At 35.1% G+C, this 15,425-nt stretch overlaps 1 protein-coding gene and 1 non-coding gene across 2 annotated transcripts; both read right to left on the bottom strand.

Moving 5' to 3' along the window:
• Positions 1-454: 454 nt before the first annotated feature.
• LOC145032352 (uncharacterized) lies at positions 455-2,099 on the bottom strand. The gene is made up of 4 exons (XM_078981131.1): positions 1,699-2,099; positions 1,370-1,480; positions 981-1,061; positions 455-741 (listed from the first exon to the last, which is right to left on the bottom strand). Exons 1-4 carry the CDS (start codon positions 1,957-1,959, stop codon positions 658-660), a joined length of 537 nt encoding a protein of 178 aa, XP_078837257.1. The 5' UTR covers positions 1,960-2,099; the 3' UTR covers positions 455-657.
• Positions 2,100-5,673: 3,574 nt separating this feature from the next.
• On the bottom strand, positions 5,674-5,780 carry LOC145033197 (small nucleolar RNA R71). The gene has a single exon (XR_013677433.1). It is a non-coding gene; the product is annotated as a small nucleolar RNA R71 (small nucleolar RNA).
• Between the last annotated feature and the right edge of the window lie 9,645 nt (positions 5,781-15,425).

The raw sequence follows: 15,425 nt of genomic DNA, 5'->3' as shown, positions 1-15,425 counted from the left end.
CTTCCTCTATAATCATAGTATTTGAAATTTGTTGCGAGATTCCGATGTTTCTAAAACCAAGTTTGCAAAATTGGAGGAAAATATGAGTCATTTTGGAATAAACGCCGTAAATGCATAAATGAGAATTGAAGGGTATAATAGTAAAACCATATTTGACTAAAAACGATTATAGAATAGACATGTGTAAAAGAAGGATTCTTTATATATATATATATATATATATATATATATATATATATATATATATATATATATATATATATATATATATATATATAATTCTTTTAAATAAGCATTAAAAAAAGGTGTTAAAGATAGTTTTATTGATCTAACATAATAAATAACTTTAAAATTAGTTAACCAATAAGGATCACTCTGTAACGTTTTTAAACACGTGTCTTCAACCATATATAAAACTCTTTCTTAAATTTCAGAACCATTAAACACAACAACATAAAAACGAGAAATTTCAAATTAAACCAAATATATGACGAGACGAGATATGTAAATGGTTGTTTTACATATGCAACCTTAAACCCCGGCCCTACGCACAAACACTTTCCCTCCTTAAGTTGTCTTACAATTTAATCAGTCATTTAACATTTTTATAATAATGTTATAGTGAAATATTAATTAATACAACTGTTTTATATATTATCAGTTATGTTTTGGCAAAGGATTCAATTTCTTGTTTATCTCTTCAAGTTTCTTCATCCTCGCCATTTCACTTTCAGTAATAAGCTGCAAAATTTAATATAAAACATATCTTGTTAATCACGGACATAATTATATCATGAAATATATATAATTAATTACTGTCAATAAAGTTAAAACTTAAAAGGATTATTTACATATTTTTTGGAAATGACAAATATATATAAAAAGAACTCACTCCTAACAAGACAAAGACAACAAGACACTAGCAGGGAAAAAAAAGGATTACTTGGATCAAGTAAAAATAATAAAACAAAGTAAATCACCTCCATTAATCTGGTAACTAGTTGAGCTTTCTCCTTGTTTTTCTCATTGAATGCCTCAACTGCTTCTTTATATTCTTTTTCCTGCAAATGATTCACGTCACATTTCACTGAATAAATCAGAAAAATAAAAGATATACGATAATTATAACGTCTCACCTTTTTAAGTAAACCCTCATCCCACTCTTTGGATGACTGGATCTTATAAATAAACTTATGCAGTTTATCGAATATATGATTCATGTGTATGAGTGATTCGGCCATACTAATTAGTGCTCGTAAAAATTATCAAGTCTAACTATAATAACTGCCTTAAGTAAGCAATAATATTCTAAAAAAGATGTATATCAAATAAAAATAAACGATGTACTACAATAATTATAACTTCTCACCTTTTTAAGACAATTTTGTCCTAACGACTTTAGTTCTTTATTGACCAAGTCAACCTTCTTTCTTACATTTGCTCCTTCCTTCCAACTTGGATCATCTAGGGATTCAAGATCCTACAATAAGAATTTTCATATTTATTAATCCAAACAATAATTGCAATATTAATCTTATACAAAAATTCAGAAACTAAAATTCGATGCATATTAAAAAAAACGATAGTCTTACAACAAAACTTATTTAAATGATTAGAAGTTACCATCTTAGAATAGTGGCATGATAAGACTAATATATACTATTTTCATTATTAATTACATGGAAAAGTTTTACTTACATTGCGAATTTCAGCCAACTTTTTGGTTTCTTGTTCAACGCGACTTAGTTGAGCTTGAACTCTCTCCTTGACCTCCATCTTCTTCTTTGTGATCTCTTCTTCTTTAGCACGAAAAGCAAACAAGGCTGATTTGGAAAGCTCATCATCACAGTCGATTAATGGGTTATCCTGGCTTGCCCTTAGTCCCAAGCTCTTCATGCGAATCATCTTTTGAGATGATTGCTGTTGATCCAATGGCAATTGTGTGGGTATGCATGCCATTTTTTCAACAATAATGGACGCTCTTTTCTTTTGTAGGGATGATGGGTCTCTTTTGCTTGGCTTAGAGATGCTCAATCTATGTTGGGTTTTGAAAAAAAGCCACCAAATATAGTAAGAGACTAGCTTTCTTGACAACAAATATGAGGTGGAAAGCCAAAAAATGTCCAACTAATTACGTATTTTATAATACAAAGGGAGAAACCACATCATGGTTATTTATCTTTTTATTTGTTAATGGAGATATGGGGACATATATATGTCATTGTCATTTTGTAATTCGAGTATTCAAAATTTTAAAAGTGATTGTATTATAACTTATAAGACGATTGTAAAATTTCTCGATATCAAACTTACATCCTAATCCAATAACCTTTTGATTAATTTAATATTATGTTAAAGTAGTTAACACCTTACAAGTTAAGGCTCATAAACTTTTTATTGTATTTATTTATGTCAAAATGACAATCTTTATCTTTATACTCATGGTACTTAATACCGGCCCTCACATATTTTCTAAGCACATGAAGAAAATACGGTTTGCACTTTGCATGAAGAGGGAGTATGGTCAAATCTTCTAAATAAAAAGAAAAGACAGTGTGGGGTGTAAGCTTTTTTAATAGTGGAATTCCGTCGATGTCATTGTCACTTTGAGAATATAAATTCAAAAACTATTGCCGGGTAATAAACAGATATTGATTAAATTGATGATATTGTATCTACCTAGCCACTTTTTTATTTTCTGTTAGAGTAAATTATATAAAATAGTTATGTAGTTTGGAAAAATCTATATGATGGATGTTTTATGTTGATTTTATTTGTGTTTGATAATCAAAACCCTAACATGTTGAAGTTTTAGTTTGTATTGTTTATTAATCAAGTTTTGTGTGATAGATGATAATTTTAGTTGTATGAATTTATTACTTAATTATTTATGATCATTAAATAACTAGAGCTAGTGATTAATCAAATCGTAATGTTAAGTAATTAAAAGTTCATAATTTTATCTGTGAGAGCATAATTGATCATTAATTTGTGCTTGAATTGCTTATCTTGATCTAGGATAGCTAATTTATTAAATTATCATTCATAGTCCAATTCGTAGTTATATGAATTTGGTGTCTAACTTGTGTTTGATCATTGCATGTTAATTCATAAATTGGTACATCTAGGTATTTGATCATAATAACTAGTATCTTAGAGAATTGGTAATTAATATAATGGGTAAATTACACCAATCGTCCCTCGTGCACATGTCAAAAAGCGTGTTTAGTCCCTATTTTCAAAAATTAACTCGGACCGTCCCTGATTTGTTTTTTTCTTGCATGCGTAGTCCCTATTGACATGAAATGACCATTTTACCCTTAATAATTTCTTTTTTCATTTCTTTTATTTATTTATCAGTTTTAAATTAAAAAAACAAAATAATCTCTCAAGAAATCAAATCCATTACTCCACGACTCCAAATCCTCTTCAAGACCATACACCAAGAAATCGATACATCCACAACCAAAATAATCTCTCAAAAAATTGATACATCATCAGCAATCATTCGTATCTCAAACCAACCAAAAATTTCCACCGGTGAATCGTAGGAGCCAGTTTCCATCCCTGTAATATGTGATTTTATAAATGTCACATAAATTGTCTGATCTAGACTCTCCAATCACCATCCATGGTCTAAACTCGCCGATTGCTAAAGAACGACGACCACCACCAACGTATGATTTAGATGTCGACTTCAATTTCTGGAACTATCCCACTCTTTCCTCCATACAGATCCGACGAGACCCCAAACCTACAAATCGGAAAAATCAAACCTCAAAGATCAAACCCTAAACCTACAAATCAAAACTAACTAAACCCTAAACCTGCAAATTGGAACTAACGAGTTGCAGGAGAAGAAATAGGATTTCGATCGACAGAATCATATCGACGAACGTGATGTCCACCGCCACCAAATCGAGGAGGATTCCATCCACCACCGCTTCATCTTCCTCATAGATGGTGTAAGTCGACGATGGCTAATTTACCTCGTGATGTAGATTATAGCTTCATTGAGGATTCAGTTTGTAGTCTGATGGCTTCTTCAAGTCAGAGTGAAGTGATTCGAGGTTCTTCAAGTCAATGTGATGGCTTCTTGTGTGTGTGTTTGTTTCGTATTGAAGAAGAATGGAGAGAGAGAGGGGGGGGGGGGGGGGAGAGACATTAGAGGTGGTGGTGGTATTTTCAATTTTTCATACGTGTGAGAGAGATAGATATTAGAGAGTTGTTTTTTTAATTGTTATTAATAATAAATAATATTAAAATTAATTAAAAATAAATATCCAAGGGCATAATGGTCATTTCAAATGTGGAGTGGACTAAATTCGCAACAAAAACACATATCAGGGACGAAGTTAGCAAGTTTTAAGCAAACGAGGGATGGTCGGAGTTAATTTTTGAAAATAGGGACTAAACACGCTTTCTGGTATGTGCACGAGGGACGATCGGTGTAATTTACCCTAATATAATTCATCCACTAGAAATCAACCAAATGAGAGGGGGAAATCACAACTAAACGGAAGTACACTTTAATCTTGAAGTAAAAATCATCTTCTTTGCTTATTTAGTGTTATTTGGTACTTGTTTGATTTAAGTTCTTCTAATCTTGCAAAATCAGTAAAAAAAATCTGATTTAAGTTTGTTTCCATAATTTAATTAAAAGTAATTATTTTAATTAATTAAGTTTTGTTTCATATGATCGACACCCGACTTACCCAATGTATTCTATAATTTGATTAGGTATACTGGCTATAGGTGCATAAATTAGTTAATTTAGTTAGGGTTATAAATTTAAAAGTTGATAGGTACTCATTTTGCACACATCAAGTTTTTGGCGTCGTTGTTTGGGAACGACTTATTTGATTTTTAGTTTAATTACTCTTAGTTATTCGATCATTTTTGTGGGGTTAAAAACCACAAAAAATTATTTTTCAGCAGTAATTTAATTTTTCTATTTGTTCAGCAGCCATGTCATGGGCATCTTTGGTCATGTCGTAGTTACTAAACAGTCCGTTTTCAGTTTATTTATTTTTATTTGTTTTATTCGTTTTTGTTTTTATTTTGTGTTTGTTTCAGTGATTTATGACTCAAGGATCCAAAACTCCATTTGTTTCATCACTAATAGATCCAGAATCGACTATTCATAAGAAGAATGACAAAAAAGTCGACGAGTCAAGTAGTACTTTCCAATTTGACACATTCGAGCACTTTGAGAAGACTTCAAGCAAGAACGAAGTAGGACACGAGCCAGAAACCGATGAGAATTCAGAAGACGACATAAAGAATAAAGTAGAAAAGATGTCGGACATAGCGGACATGACAGTGGAAGAATATAAGAAACGGATGCATAACGACAACGACCCAGGTCTTGTACCACCATAAATTCTAACAACCGTAAATTTCGAACTCAAAGGGTATATGCTAAAAGATATCTCATTCTATGGGAAAGATCACAAAGATGGCTACATGCATATTGACAAGGTCAATGACATTGCTAACTATTTCAATATTCCCAATATACGTCGTGCAACGGTGATGTTGAGGATGCTTCCAGTAACTTTTAGAGGAGCTGCAAAAGATTGGCTAAAAGCACTTCCACCCGACGCTATCACTACATGGGATCAACTTCGTGAAGAGTTCATCCAAAAATTTAGTCCACCAACCAAGGTTGCAAAATTGAAGAAGAATATAGTCGATTTCGAACAAAAAATCGAAGAGTCCTTATACGAAGCGTTAGAGAGGTACAAAGGTCTTCTTAGAAATTATCCTCAACATGACTTGAACGTTCAGCAAGAGGTGTCTATTTTCTATGATGGGGTGAATGTGACAACACGACAACTTCTTAACTCTCAAGGACTACTAACTAAGAAGACTCGGGCCACAATCAAAGAGTTAATTGAAGAATTCTTAAAGCACTTAAGAGAATATTATAATCCACGAGAAGATTTTACAAGAGGTAAAGGTACTGGAAAAGGAGGAAACGAAAATTTTGTTGCAATAATGGCTAAAGTCGAGAATATGGATCGACGAATGACAAAAATGGTTCAGTCCATACATGTCATACAAGTTGGATGTGACAGTTACAGTGGGCCGCACTTGACCAAAGATTGCGATCTTGATGAGAATAAGAACCGAAAATCTTAAGTATGTTACTCGAGTGGAGACAAGTACAATGAGGATTAGAGGAAACCAAAAAAAAAAGAGTGGTTTCCTTACGATGAATACAAGAAGCAAAAGGATGAGAAGTATAGGCAAACCGGTAGAGGGTTTTATCAAAAAGAACAACCACCGTCCAATAATAAATCTGAGTTCGAGTCGATGCTTGCACGCTTTACAACCATTTCTGAGAAACAACATGACATGACTGATGCTACGATAATAAATCAGCAAGCAGCGATAATGAATATTGAGACTCAATTGGGTTAATTGACTAAACTTGTGAATAAGAGGTTGCCACTCAAGAATGCTGAACCAAAAGCACAATCTCATGTTACGGTGATATACACTGAAAAAGAGGTTTATTCTGAGCCATTTGTGATGTACAATGCAACCACCAAATAGCCTGATCCATAGCTGAAAGGAGTAAAGCATGAAGCAAAAATAGAATCGAGTTATGTCCAGACCCCACAATGTGGCGAACTAGCCACTAAAGGGTGAGAATTCTTCATTTTTAAAACCCTACCAACCTCGTCTTCTAAATCCATCTTGAGCCAATAGAATCCCACTAGAGCTAAAACAGAAGAAGTTCATGGTGCAAGTCCTATCCCTCTCGATTAACGCTACATTGCTCAAGTCCATGGCTAAACTTCCTAAATTTGCTAAGGAAGTGATGACTAATTGAAAGAAGTTAGAAAAAGCATCTACCATTGAAACATCCCAAAATTCAAGACCAACAATTTCATTTTTTAAATAAGTAATAATGAAACCATTAGTATAAAAAAACATTCGTCGATCATCCCATAATAAAACCAAATTGTCAATAATCAACACATGTCACAATAAAACATCATCACCGTATATCTCCCAAGTATCTCATGTACGGAAATCATGGTGTGATGCGCTGCAATCATGCCAGCTCCTTTCCCTTCAAAGAAGAGGTGCCTGAAACCATAACTGAAAACTGTAAGCACAAAGCTTAGTGAGTTCCCCCATCATACCACATATCACTCAATAAACATACTGTCAGGCATATCAGGGTGCCTGACCTACCTTGTTGAGCATACTTGGGTGCTCAACCTATCCATGTCAGGCATACTAGGGTGCCTGACCTACCCAGCCAGGCATATCTGGGTGCCCGACCTACCCTCTGGTTTATCTCAACTATTCATGGGGTCTATTTCACCCCTAAAACTACCACATAATAACATATGATAACCGTACTGTCAGACATATCTGGATGCCAGACCTACCATCATGTTTATCTCAACCGGCTATAGGGTCTAATCCACCCCTCCTACCACTATCACATAACAACATAACATACTAGCACATAAATCATAACAGATAGTGGCATACTAGACAATTATCACACATACAAGCATCTACTATAAACAACTACTAGTGAGCCTACATTTGTTCCTTATACCCACTTCTACTGGAAGGTAACTCATTTGAATGTTGAATCTCACGGTAAGAAATCTCTAACAGCTGATCCGCCGACTCTTGAGCTATCATTACCAAAATATGACTCAGTCAAAATCCAATAATCCTTCTTGGGGTAAAAATGACCATTTTACCCCTTACCTAATCCAATCTATGACTTAGGCCCAAATCCAAAACATGAAAGGCCATATTTCTAGCTAACTTTTCCAGGCCCATCAATGGCCCAATTTTCTAAAATAGGCCCAACGCCTCAAATGGGCCTTTCATCAAGCCCAAACATATTTTGGCCCAAGAATCTGATTTTGATGACCCACTAAGGCCCAACTGCTAAGAAGACCAAGGATGGCCCAAACTAAGGCCCAAATGACGCAAAGTCTAAAATCAGTGAGTACACGGGGCGTACTCCTCTCTACGCCAAGCGTACAGGCTGCATGGCTTGTACGCTGCTGCGTGTACAGGCTTGTACGCCCATCGTAATACTCTGTTATGTCACTTATACCACTAAGCACTTAATACTATATTCTAAATGCTAAAATTACAGATCCAAGTCGTCTTTAATGTCTTAATCCATAAAGTCACTGACTTGGTGACTTTGTATAACCCACATTAACCCAAACTCAAAGTATAGCAATCTACTTCCATGAAAATTCCCATAACTCTTGCATGAACCCATTAAGACCTTCAAAATGGAAAATTTATGTCTAAAGGGACTCAAATAGCACCAAGGGTGGCAACCCTAAGCCTAGAAATGGATTGGAATCATAAATCTCTATTCTTAGGACCAAAAAGGTCCAAAAACTTAACATGATAGATCTAAGCATTCATGAGACAAGTTTTGAGATTTTTACCTCAAGAAGCTCTAAAATGGAGCAAAAGTCTCAGATCTATGCCTTCTCTTCTGAACCAACACCTTGCTTGACCCTTCCTTCATTGGAGAATGGATTAATACACCACAAATGCTCTCAAATGGCTACCAAATCACAAGAACACATAAATATGGATTAGGGTTTTAGTGAGAGTTGCTTAAAGGTGAGAGGGAGGTTGGACTAAGGGCATAAGGTTATTTATATAAGGATCAAACCCTGAATTTTAGGGTTTTAGAGACTGCATGTGTACATTGCGTGTACCCTTTGTAACGTTGCATGTACGTGCATGGCATCTGCATTCTTATCTCTTGAGTACGTTGAGCGTACATTGCATGGTACGCCCCGTGTACGGCACTCCTCAGCCCAATCATACGAACCCAATGGTCCAAGCCCAAACCAATTCAATTCATTAACCTTATGTAAATATAAACAATACCTTATAAGTACCGGGCGTTACAACCATTATGCTTAATGAATTGTGTTCTGCTGCAATCATTGATGGATTGCCAATAAAAATGGGGGATCCATGCTGATTAACTCTACCTTGTGAATTTGGCAATTCCATTTCTATAAATGCTTTTGCCGATTCGGGGACTAGCATAAATCTTGTGCCATATTCTTTTTATGAGAAGCTCGCTCTACCATTGGTACAAAACACGAGAATGACACTTCGAATGGCGGATCACTTAATCACTCATCCATGCGGGATCATTGAAGATTTGTTGGTGATGGTTGGAAATTTTATTTTTTTGGTATATTTTGTGGTTTTAGATATGAAAGAAGACAAAGACCTTCCCATAATCTTGGAAAGACCATTTTTGAGTACCGCAAGAGCACACGTTGACATCCATGATTCAAAGCTCACACTTCGAGTAGAAGAAGAAGAAATCACCTTTAAAATAAACCAATAAGTGAATCATGAAGAACCTTTAGTTGAGATATTGTGACATCCCCATTTTCACGGCCAGAAAAGACCGATTTTGTTAATGCTTTATAAAAATCAGAGTACTTCTTTTCCTAAAAATGTTGCGGAATTTGTTCCCAGAAAAACATGATAAATATGTTATTAAATCATTTTCGAAGAAACGTATTTTATTCATTTCAAAACGTTTGGGATGTCATCGTTAATACAGAAACATAAGCATAAACAGAACTTACATTTATTTACACTAGTGATCTACATCTCTTTAAATCTCTCAGTGTAAAGTGACTTCGTATCAACACTTGTGATATAAATAAACTGAGTGGGTCAGGTTGGAAAACCTGGTGAGTACATAGGGTTCTCAACCCACAATAATATAATCATTATGTTTAAATAATCAAACAATCAACCCAATTACCCATCCCCATTATCTTCTTTATTCTTAAGGGTCTACCCTAAGAATCAACTATTTCTCATTCATTCATTCCTAAGGATCATCCTAAGGAAACAACATGAAGTCCATAGTTACCAATGACACATTAGTCAAGCGCAGCTGCTAATCTTGTCACTTAGGCGCAGCTGCCAGAATTGGGACATTTTCTATGAGGCGCTTCTGCTGGTATTGACCTTTAAACGCTACTGTCATGGTCATAAGGCTCCCTATTAGGTGCAGCTGCCGATACTGTCCTTAGAGCGCAGCTGCTAGGATGTTTACCATAGATCTAAAACATCTACGGGTTATGGCACAGCTGCCAGTGCTCATCTATAGGGTATTAGGTCCACTGCTGCCAATGTATACCCATAGGGCACTAGGTCCATGCTACTAATGTTCCTCTATATCAACTTTTATCGCTGATTATTCATCTACCCATGTTTTACCCAACATATTTTTTAGATATAAAATACTTTATACAGTTTACATCATTTAAAACATGTATAAAAATCTTTCACTCAGCATAGACAGCAAGTATTCAGACAATATGCACACAAAACACGTAATTTATATTAAAATACTTCATATCTATCTGTAAGATGAAAGAGACCATGCACTCACTTGATAGGTGTTGACTCAACACTCGGACAGCGCTTCGATACTCTCAACACAATTTCCTTCGATAAAACCTAGTATCAACACCACTAGGGTTTAGTCTAACGATAGTCGCGACTAATTAATAGTATAGCTATTATTATTATTATATAAGCGTTAAATAACACTCAATATAACTCATAATAATAGCCCAAACAATTATTTTAAAGTCCTAATAATGTTACTATAATTAATTAGAAGCTATATTAAAACTAGCGTAGGCGTAGCTCACTTACAGCGGGTTTTTTTTGCAAAACCGGGCTTCGCTGGAGCAGCGTTTCCCGAGCCGAAAGGCTCTTTTCTCGAAGCTATCGGGCGCTCCGGGGATTCCACCTCGTGCTAGGGAGTTACCCTAGGCTTTAGGGGGTTAGGGAGGCTTAGAGAGAGAGTTTAGAGAGAGAAAGAAGGTTTGGGAGGTGTGAAGAAGAGGCTAGACCCGGCACCTCTATTTATAGTGCAAAAATATGATGGACTCGCCAAGTAGGGGGGACCCACTCACCGAGTTGGTCCATGTGGTGGCCTTCTGGTGGTGCCACGTGTCCAATTATGGTGGTGCCACGTCACCCCCTATCGCGTATCAGCCTTCAAACTTAGAAAAATCATAACTTTCACATACGAGATCCTTTTTCGACGTTCTTTATATCCACGCGTAGGTAAAATCAAGATCTACAAATTTCGTTTAGACTCCATCGGCTAATTCTCAACCGATCTCAAATTTAACAGTAGGAGGCGTTTAGACTGTTAAATGACCGCGAAGAATTCATAACTCCTTCATACGAACTCCGTTTTCATTTGTCTTTTTACCGTTGAGTTCCTATTAATGAGATCTTCAACTCTCATTTAGGTCACGTAAGCCAAAAACCACTCGAACTAAAATTCGAGTTTCGGGCTGTACACTGCTAAGCCGAATCTGAGAAAAATCATAACTTCTTCATACGAAGTCAGATTTGGGCGTTCTTTTTATGGATTTTCTCGGTTTAACATATTCTACGACTTTCTTTTAGATCACTAAGGCTAAAAAGTCCTCCATCGTAAATTCACTATTTACGCTTCCCGGTGCCGTGTCGGTTCCGTCGCGAAACTTCGACGGGCCATAACTTCTTCGTTATAACTCGGATTTCGGCGTTCTTTATATGTACGGAAACCTTGTGACATATTCTACAACTTGGTTAAGATTATTTATTCTAAATAATCTTTTGTCGAAAAGTCATTTTCGACCCCTATTGCCTCTAAATTGACTAGCCCGGATCTGCGGGCGTTACAGATATTATATGTGAATGATGTAGAAGGTAAAATAATAGAAGAACGTCCCAATGATTTAGATGAGATAAAGAATTTGATGGAGGAAAAGTTGAAAGATTAGAAGAAGCCTCAAGTTGAAGAAGTGAAGTGTTCCAAGCCAAAAGCTTCAATTCCTATGACCTTTGAAGTATTCGCGTTCATTACACCAAGGCTCAAGTGGATGAAGCAAGTAACAAAGAAAATTGTGATTCGAGTGATAATGGGGAGATAAATGACGAGGATATGAGTGAGGAAATAGAGGAGCCAATAGTTGCCAAGATGGAGGTAGACAAAGAGGAGCATAGAAAATATGAAAAGAAGAATACAAAGATAAAAAGGGAAAGCAAGGGTTTGAAACGCAGACACAAAGAAAATGCCAATCACAAGAAGAAGGAAAACTAAAAATAAAGGTGTATATACAAAGGTTACAAGCGTACAAAAGGAAGTGGAAAGTAATGGGTATTATGCCAAACATATAAATCCTATGTTTACATGCAACCCTAAAAATTGATCTATGTTTTCTCTAATTAAACATACAATATGAAAAACAAAACAGACCTATAACTCTAGTAAATAATCAAAAATACATAATTAGGGTTATAAGCATCATACATTGATTGTTAGATAGTAATAACAATGCAAATCGTTGTTTTGTTGAAGCCTTGAGAGCAAGCTCCACGAATGTTGCGCCTTTAATTGTTCACACCCAACACTAGCAATGGAAGATGATTGAGAACAAGGTGAGGAGCTCAAAATTTTGGCTGGTACATCCAAAGAATAGGTTAGCCAAAAATCATAGGGTTATCCCTTATTTATAGTGCAGTCAGGAAACCCTAGATAAGCCCTAATCTAAGATAATCTTAAACCGGGCAGTTATCCACTTTCCTGTTTATCCACCAAAGACAATTCTAGAAATCCTTAGACCTCAAGAAAATCGTCCAAGTCTTTATGGAGCGTCCTAGATTGTCTATTGCCCAACTGTTAAACAATTATACTTTAGGCCCTACACTTTTAATTAATTCCTTTAATCTCAAAATTAATTCCAATTAATTTTTGATTAAATATTAATTAAATATTACTCTTTTCAATTAATATATTATTCTCATAATATATTAATAAATCATTTATTTTAATTTATTAATCAAATAATAAATCAACCCCTTTCTCAAAAATCATCCTATCTAGTTGCTAGTCTTGAGGGAAACCGAAAAGGATTATGTTACTATCAATTCAAGTATATACCAAGTATAGTTATGAGCTTAGACACCTAATCCAACAGCCTCCCACTTGGATAAGTCTAATAACTATAGTTGCCAGTATAAGTTCTTAAACCTATTAGCAAATTGTAGCTCTTAAAAGCCGCTATTGAACTCTGACCTAGTCAGTTACGTGTACTAAGATAAGTGATCAAATATATTTCTATTCTACAAGATATCATATAGACATGAGACATGGTTCATAATAAATCTTATTTTCCAAGGTTTTTTTTTCCCGATTTCTAATTTATTATGACCGAAATCAGACTACAAATTGAACATATCAATTTAGTCCAGGCTTGGCCAAGCACTTTAGAGGTCGACATCAAATCATCAAGGGGCCCAAAGATATCTCTTTTCCCATTATGGCAAAAGGAACAAATAAACTTTGACTTATATGTTTACACTATTTACTCATCAAATCATGCACACCAATATGTTAAATAACATCAAGTTACTAATGCATTTACATATTATCAATGTACAACTGCCTCGTAAACAAAAACTCATATATCTCCGTTTCAAGAATATAATATATTATCGTCTCAAAAATACTCGTGATAAGATCCATGAAGTAATTATATGAGCATGGGTTTATCCAATACTCAGAATCCTCATTTTCAAAGTACTCATGAACATTGCAGCAAAACTATTGCTATGTCTAAAACTCTTCAAGCAATCTACAATCCAATTCATGACAGTCTTAATTTTCTACTTACTTCCAAAAGTAAGAGCAACTGTGGAATTTCGAATAATCAAATTATTCAGGAACTAAAACATACAAAGTGAAACACAATAATAATCCAATTAACTCTTGTCTCAAACTATTGAATATAAATAAAACTCTTATTATTTAATCACCATATTAATTAGACTTTATTCATTGTATAATATTTTGAGTAATCAACTAAACACTTAAGTTAAACATCAGTCATTCCATGTTATAGACATGCATATTATGTCTCTCTATGGTCCTTTCTTTTTGGACAGATGGATTGGATACTACTCCAATGATGCTCATTTCACAATTTCAAATTCTTGTCACTACTAAATGTGATAGAATTCCAACCTTACATGCATTATCCTTCTGTTATGTTAACGCTTTAAATTCATAGAGACTTAGTGTGACATCCCCATTCCCACGGCCAGAAAAGACCGATTTGTTTATACTTTATAAAAATCAGAGTATCTCTTTCAATAAAAACGTTGCGGAATTTGTTTCCAGAAAAACATGATAAGTCAAAGAATTGTTATGATACCTGTCACACAACTTCTCCTATTGAAGTTATCAAGATGATCCTTCACTTTTATTTACATTCACACATTGTAAGTCCAAGATGATCCTATTGAAGTTATCAAGATGATCCTTCACTTGGATGCTTTCCAACATCCTAAGAGTATACAAACATTTCTTTTGATACAGCTTGTAAGTCAGAGAATTGTTCTGATACTTGTCACACAACTTCTCCTAAAGACTCGATGCACTTGTTTGATCCACGATCTCTCTCAGCACTTCATCTGTTAAACTCAACAGAATAGCTTTATGCACTCTTGAGATAAAATCCACCTTACTTTCAGCCGCCATGTACTTTGGCAGTTTTGCTTCTCCTTCCAGTATCGTTGCACATAATTGTTGAACCAAAAGAGCACTTATCTTCACCTTCCATAAAGTGAAGTCATTTTAACCATTGAACTTCTCCAAATCAAACTTATGAGTATACATATTCAATCACAGGAACACAAACCGCAGCTCTAATACCACTTGTTAGGAAATCAGATAGTACTTGTCAATACTTAGAACAAATCTGATGCTCCTTGCCAAGTTCTGATTACCCTTGTTAGGAAGTAATGTGAATAACAAGCAAAAACAAAAGCACACAAGACATAGTATTTACATGGTTCGGTCAAAGTGACCTACATCCACGAGTAGGAGGGGAGTATTCTTTACTTCATAGTTCTCAAACAGAGGTTACAAGTACAAATCACCAGAGATTCATCCTACTCACTAAGGATACAAAAGACACAAGACTTAGCATGAATCCATATTTTATAATTGAGGGATCATACCTAAAACTCTAATAGGCCAAGCCCATTGGACTATAGTCCCATGAAAAGTGACAACCAATCATATTCCACCATGCAACATCTTCTGGGACATTCATCCATGTCATATAACCCATGAGCATCAGCAACACACATGATGGAGCACCTTAAGCGATAGAGGTACAACATGAACACTAGTGGTTCAACATCCATCATGGTGGCACAACATGGTGTATTCCTTGAGCCTTACCATTTTCTGAACATTATAGAGGACGTCATAGCATACATGGTTCATTAGAAACCAAGATGGCACATCTAGCATCCAGATTGTGCCACATGTATGATGATGGCCCATCTTGTGCAAGGAT

This window comes from Lactuca saligna, chromosome 2 (genome assembly GCF_052625555.1).
Source record: "Lactuca saligna cultivar CGN05327 chromosome 2, ASM5262555v1, whole genome shotgun sequence".
NCBI lineage: Eukaryota > Viridiplantae > Streptophyta > Magnoliopsida > Asterales > Asteraceae > Lactuca > Lactuca saligna.
Note: the sequence above shows the minus strand (reverse complement) of the source record. Positions and strands in the feature narration are given on the sequence as shown.